Source organism: Sinocyclocheilus anshuiensis, unplaced genomic scaffold (assembly GCF_001515605.1).
Source record: "Sinocyclocheilus anshuiensis isolate Anshui unplaced genomic scaffold, SAMN03320099.WGS_v1.1 scaffold2171, whole genome shotgun sequence".
Taxonomy (NCBI): domain Eukaryota; kingdom Metazoa; phylum Chordata; class Actinopteri; order Cypriniformes; family Cyprinidae; genus Sinocyclocheilus; species Sinocyclocheilus anshuiensis.
In genome coordinates this window covers 524,813-532,032 of record NW_015537929.1, presented here as the reverse complement: position 1 = coordinate 532,032, position 7,220 = coordinate 524,813, and the positions used below count along the sequence as shown (strand labels likewise).

At 34.7% G+C, this 7,220-nt stretch overlaps 1 protein-coding gene across 1 annotated transcript; it reads right to left on the bottom strand.

Moving 5' to 3' along the window:
* On the bottom strand, positions 1-2,889 carry LOC107658089 (caveolin-3-like). The gene is made up of 2 exons (XM_016446527.1): positions 2,558-2,889; positions 1-1,252 (listed from the first exon to the last, which is right to left on the bottom strand). Exons 1-2 carry the CDS (start codon positions 2,666-2,668, stop codon positions 911-913), a joined length of 453 nt encoding a protein of 150 aa, XP_016302013.1. The 5' UTR covers positions 2,669-2,889; the 3' UTR covers positions 1-910.
* Positions 2,890-7,220: the final 4,331 nt, after the last annotated feature.

The window sequence follows — 7,220 nt, the reverse complement described above, 5'->3', positions numbered from 1 at the left end:
AGGTTTAAATACACTATTCACTGAAATGCTTGTTACTTCCCATTTAAAAAGCTACAGATTTTTCCTCCTGGAAAATATGCTGCCTATTTACATTCAATATGTGTAGCTGTAGCTTTTATTTATTGAAATAAATTGTGTGTTGATATGTCTGACTGTGAGTAAATGTGTTGAAAAGTGGAATATAATAAGCCAACTAAAGTGAGGGGTTGAAAGCAAATAGATCAAATTGCATAGTCATGTTTTTTTTTGTTTTTTTTTTGGACATCTGAACCATTTGGTATTTAAGGGAAAAGTGGGTTTTAGAAAAACGTAAAATTAAAGAAAGAATGAAACACATTTCATCATGAATTCATGGCATCAGTTTAAAGGTAAAATTATTTCCAATGTCTTATTCAGTGTCAGATTTTGGGGGCATAAAATTTGATGTTTAATTAATTGCTGTAGTGTAGCAAACTTACTTCAAACACATATGAAACATAATTCAAACAACTATTATTTACATTTAAATGTTTAATTTAGTTGTACAGAACATATCTGACATTGTCATGATAAAAATACCACACTCAGCAACATCCCATTTTAAATCTGTCAAACAAAAAAAAGAGAGAAACCCCATGATATCAGATAAGACTTACTCTCCATTGTCAGTCAGAGAGGCTTTTCATCATATGTCTCTCTGAACAAGCAGGTGGCCTAATCCTGAATTGCTCCCAAAGCCTCTAACATAAACTGAGGAAAAAAAACAACGCATAGGATTAACCATCCAGGGGAAATATGCATTCTATTATTCATGTGGTCTTTTCATTTTTAGGGACCTCAAAATCCACACTCCAAAATTAGATATGTGTAAAATAAAACATTTTCCTCCAAGGACTGAACATTGAAAACTTTGACTTTGAACTTTGAAAATCTAAACCTCTTTGCGTAATGCCACCCGTACACTGCTGAAAATTTTCCCTAGAGCTTCAAACAAGGGGTCACAGAAGGTATGAATGCAGAGAGAGTAGATTCGACTCAGGCAATGGGTCTCGATCAGATAGCTCTTAATGCAGGGCATGACTGCCCAAATGTGACAGAAGGAGATGCAGGCAAAACAGAAGCCCCACAGCAGCGCCACTGGGATGCCAAAGATGGCCGACAGCACACGGTAGCACCAGTACTTGGAGACGGTGAAGGTGGTGTAGCTGCCTTTCCACACTCCATCCATACTGTGGGTGCCGTCGGGCTCGGCTATCACATCCTCAAAATCCACCTTGAATTTTTTTTAAGGGGGGAGACAACATTTGCTGGTTAGTACAAATATCCAAACCAGAGATTTGTTGCCAAAACCTGATTAGTATATTGTGCAAACAAATGTCATTGTCAGTAATTTGGCAGGCATTTGGCATGGGTTCTCTTCTGCTTGTGCTCCTAATGGATGATGATTAATTCTCCAAACAGTGACATTTGATATCAAAATCCCCCATCAGTAGAAGGCAGTCTGGCACCTTGTTTATTTTAGCTTCAATCTCATAACAACTGCAGAGTATTTAAGAGGAAGTATTTCAGACCGTTATTTCAAATCTTTACATAACATCTATTTAAGGGCTGACACAGAATAATCTGATCTTTGGTAAATATGAAAAAATGTAGTTAAGACAAGTATAACATAGTGCTGACAACATTTGGAATTAAACCCAGTTGCTTGAATAAGACAGAGATTATTGGAAATCTAAAACTCAAAATACATACATACATACTTTTATTCAGCAAGAATTACATTAAAGCAAAAGTGACAGGAAATACTTTTTACATTGTTACAAAAAAATTCTAAACTATAAAGTATCATGGTTTTCAAAAATATATAAATAAAATATAGAGCAGCAAAACTTTCAATAATAATAATATATGATTATCTGCTAAAAAATAATAATAAATATTTTTGAGCCCCAAATCAGCACATTAGAATGATTTCTGATTTCTGTTGCTATAACCACAACAGTGATCGTACACTCAGTCAAAAGAGAAAGAATACCAGACTGTAATTTATGATTTGTACATAGCTCAATAGTCAAAATTAAATAAATTGCACAATTTCCCCTACTAATCTATAATGAATTATTAAAACACATGGGAAGAAGTAATACATTTTGCTGTCTGACACACCCTTTTACCTCCTTCTATAAATACTGATAGTATGGCCTGTCCTGCCAGATGAAGTAGGTTTAGTGCTATTTTTGTGTCATGCCTTGTAGCTACAGCATAAAGTGTTATGCAGCTCACACGCAAGCAAGTCTGTCTCTAAGGACTAGATTGCCAATCCACACGTATCGATTCCACCATTTAGGAAGTTAGTGAATATTTTGCATGCTTTATCAGTTTCTCATAAAGTTATATATACATATTTCTGTCAAGTATATGCTTATTTGGCTATTTTTTTTGTGCAAGCTATTAGCTTCTGCAAATACTTTGCAAAAATACTTTCTTTTTGTTTTAATGGCATTTAATTTGAAATTATCAACTAGGTTTTAAGTGCCAAACACACCAGAACTTCTGTAAAACCAACAATTACACGTACCTTGACAACATCTTCATTGATCTGCTTAGGGTCCCTGTTGATCAAATCAATCTCCTTGGTGTGACTATCTTTCAGAATTTTCTCCTCATTGGTGTTATACTGGTCCGCCATACTGGGGGCCTCTGGCCCAAGACTGGTCGGATAGATGTAATGCAGAAGTGTCCGAAGGAAGAAGAGTAAAGCAAACTAAGTCAGCAACCAAAGGAAAAATGTCAGAATGGCCCCACAGTCTTTAGTCCCTTTTAATTCTCCAATCTGTGGACTGATGACACGCCAGGAATGCTAGGGACAGCTGCGCCGGCCGTGGCTCCTGTCTAAAGAAGGGTCCTGTCTGTCTGTCTCTCTCTCTCTCAAGCTGACTGTCTCACCCTACTGTATGTTACCCCTCCTCTACCCCCACCCATTACCTATTCTGGCCCACACAGCCCATACTCGCCAGTCCATAACTCATCCACTTGGTAAAAGCACCTCTTGAAGGGGAAACCAAGGGCCGTGTCACATTTCACACACGGCTGTGGGGTCAGCCAGGCAGAAGTTGCACAGTTGCATGAATTTCCACTGTGAAGTGTTGCTCTGAAAACTGATGCCCAAAGGCTCAAGTCAAGTTAGACATATAGTACTTTTTTTTACAGTGCATAGTGTCTTTTTTTGTATTAAACTATTCTGTTTTAGTGATATTTTAGTATCATTGAGATACTGTTTTTGTTTAATATTGTGAATTAGTTTTCATTTTTACATTTTCTGTCTTCATTTTAATTCCAGTTAAAGTTTTATTTAATGATTATAATTATTTTTAAATTGTCTATTTAGTTTTTATTCCTTTTTTATTTCAGTTTTAGTTTTAGTTATTTTAGTACATCAAGTAAAATTAAATGAAAATAAGAAAAGTCTCGGCCACTAACTGAAATAAAAGAATTTTGTAATATTTTTATTTCAGCTAATATTTATTGTATTTCACATAAAACATTTATTTTTTATTTTATGGTTTGAATTTTTGTTAACAGGCAGAGTTAGTTGCGATAAAGAGGCAGAGTAGAGAAGATAACTTACTATGCTTCTCTTTGTTCAACTAAGTTAGTTAACTTCGGCTAAATTACATTATTAACTTACCAGTTGATGTTATCATCCATACTATGGCATTCACAAGAAGATGATCCAAAATAAACCTCCGACGTTGCAGACTACATCCAGACTAGAAATCTGAAAATAACTAACAAAAGAAGTACTAGAAAATGCTGTTTAAAATCTCCACTGAAACAGTGGTTTGCCTAACGCACTTTACCTCAGTATTTCACGTTAATTCGCTGTTAAGGTTAAATAACGACTCGCCAGAGGAGCTAACTTGCATTAAAGGGCAGCAGAATGTACAAACGTGTTTCTTGGTTTAACTAAGGTTCATTTTGTCTAATATAGGTGACCTTAACTTACTCACCAGTCGATGTTATCAGCCTTTTGGTGGCATTCCGGCCATCTGTCAGAAAAAAAGACTCCAACTCCCAACATGAAAAATGACACGATGAATAATGTTAGTTTGCTGTTAACAAGTGTAAACATCTGAAAATATCGCAGTTTTGCATAAAACAGAAATAATATACTAACCTTTTGTCGAGTTAACGGTGCATTTCTCTTTTGTCCTTTTACAGCCACTTCCACCAAACAGTCAAAAAAGAACTCCCTTGCCATTGGTTAGTTTTTGATTGAAAAATTGATTTACAGTAGTGAGGAAATACAGTAGTGACCGTATATTTTCCCATAATCCTTTGCTGTTTACAGTAAAATACTGTATACACATTTTACAGTATCTTACTGTACATATTACAGTAAAATACTGTTCAAATTACAAAAATCGGTTACAGTGTGTAAATACCCTGTTCTATTCAAATAATGTCCAATACATACTTCAAATGTTTCCTTGAAATCATAAGAAATTTTTGTCTTTTTTAACCTTTTACAGCTAATGTCATCTACAGACCCTTTTTTCTTATTCAAATAAAATAAAATAAAATCCAAACAAATTAAACCAAAAATTAAACTGGTATATTTGTCTGATAAAAGTAAGACATAAATACGTTTATTATGTTCTGGGATTAGGATTAAAAAAAACTATTTTGTAAAATCTATTTTTTTGTGCACTTTTCATAGTTTCATTGATTTAATTAATTATGTAACAGTTTCAGCATTTGCGTAATTCTGCCATTACTATACATCACATTGTTATGTCTACTCTATTTATAATGAATGACACTACTAGAAGAATAAAAAAAAAGGTGTTTTGAACATTCTTTGCTCAGATGTGCCAAAGATAGGAACAGGGGGCTGTAAATGTGCCAGAGGTGTGTGTGGTATGTCTTTCTGCTAATTAGAGAAATATTTTCAGTGTTCTGTGAGCTGGGATGGGTTCAGGTCCTGAGGGAGAGAGGCACAAAAATACCCCACCCAGACATGCCTGTCTACTGTTTATATCAGTGGGACCGTTTATAACAGTGGGGATGAATCATCCTTGTCTTAACTTAGCATAGATCCACAGGCAGCTCTACTCTATACTAAATTAACTAGCACTCATTTAAATCTGGAGTGAAATTTGAAACGGAAGAATATTTAAGCATGTGAGCCAAAATTAGAAGCTGGCTGCTATACTGATATGCAAAGCACATGCTTGTAAAGATCTACTGTAACTAAAAGTATTTGTTTTTCATTTGCAAATTACTGCACTGTTTTTAAAGCAAGTGATTAGATGAAGCCTAGCATGAGGTTGAGATTATTCATAAACTCTCCTATGAGCAGCTTTTGCCTCATGAGACGTATTATTTTTATTTGATTCATTCTTAAATGCTTGGAGGAATGTTGGTAAATGTCATTTATCACCACCTCTTCCAGCAATTTTGGTGTCTCAAATGTGAACCAGGGAATTGAGGCTCATCTTTATACATAATATCTCATAAAGTGTATGGTACAAATGATGACCACTATTAAAAAGGTGACAAGGAAAGTAGATGGGATGGATGCAAGCATTATTGGTATGCAAATGTGCCTTTTTGAGACTGATCGTGTATCTGTTTAAAAAGCCAGCATCGAAAATTACAGTCTTCTTTTAGTAATGTAACTGTCAATCAGAGCACACTATCAGAGCACACTCTTATAATATCATTCATTCCATTTTCACCCCTGGTCAAAATGTGTCATCTATGAGTGTGTATGTTTACATGGTGTACAACTCCTGCTGTCTTTGAGTCTTGCTGTGCACAATTCCTAATATTCCCAAAAATATTTCACTATGTGCACAATTTACTCACCTTTAGTTTAATATTCTAATATTCAGTTAATTAGTTAATTAATGCATCTAATCACCAAAATTAAATGAAAGGCACAAAAAGCCATATGTTTTTCATAGTTATTGTTAGGCCATTTCATAAATGTGTTTTGTTGTTATATTTGTAGCAAACACATCGCAAATATTCAGTATCATCAAGTACTTGTTAAAAAATTATAAATTAAATTAAATGCCAAAAAAATAGATTTTTTATTTTCAAATAGTTATTGTTAGGCCATTTCGTAAATGTAGTTTGTTATTATATTTTTTACCAAACACATGGCAAGTATTCAGCATCATCAAGTATTTGTTATAAAACATAAATTATGAATAATTATAAATCAGTATAGATTGTTGGGCATTATTGCTATTGTTATTATTATATCTATTAATATTATTATCTTAGTAAGCCTTATTCATCAGTTTACAACTTCTTTATTACAAAAAATCTTATCCTACATTACTAGTAGGGTTGGGAATCGAAAATCGATTCCGATTCTAGAATCGGATACTTAAGGTCAGGAATGGATACTTGTTGTCAAATTAAAATTTCGCTTCCGCCTATCGATTCCTATGCGCTTTTTTTTCTTCTTCTTCTTCATCGGTACAGGACCTAGCGATCTGCCAGGACCTTGCTCGCTAATCTAAGCGCTCCAAAGTTTGGCTACATTTGCGATCAGAAGCCAAAAAAGCTAAGTATAATGTCTGTGATAGCTATATGTTGCAAGAGAGGTGTCACCACCAACATGACAAAGCACTTTAATTTAATAGATCGTTAAAGATCGCGAACACGATTCAAACACCAACGTGATTCTAGCCTATTCCTACATTACAATGATTCGTCTGTTTCATTCCTCAACCTTTGAAGTGTGCAGTCACAATGTTGTGATCACTTGGTTTGCCCTGCAGAGCACGATCACACCAGTGTGATTTGAACATTTACATTTGCGTTAGCGCTACCATTGACCTAAAGAGAGCAGCTGTCTGTCATGAATGAAACAGCTTCAGTCTTTTCAGCCACACAGTATCATTATTTCTGTGTTACAAACATTCAAATCACAGAAGTACTGGGAAAAGTTTATAGTTCAGATATAAACTGCGTGTACGATGTGTATGGTAGCGATTAAGATAGAGTAGGGGAGAGCGGGGCACAAAGTAACACTTTTTGACTTTCTCAGTTTGTGTAGTAAATCCAAATCCACAAGGGGTTCAGAGTATATATTTTTTTATCCACAGTAATTTCACACTTGTCTAGTACAAATATGTCGCTTTGTTTCATAATTACAGTGTATAAGTTTTTCTTTATTTACCCTCAAAAAATGGAAGTGAAATGTGACAACATGCCCCGTTGTA

Bases quoted from the DNA above. Each gene is read 5' to 3' on its own strand.
- LOC107658089 (XM_016446527.1), bottom strand. From the start codon at position 2,668: ATGGCGGACCAGTATAACACCAATGAGGAGAAAATTCTGAAAGATAGT. The intron at 1,253-2,557 runs GTACGTGTAATT...AAAAAATTCAAG, and splicing joins TCAATGAAGATGTTGTCAAG to GTGGATTTTGAGGATGTGAT.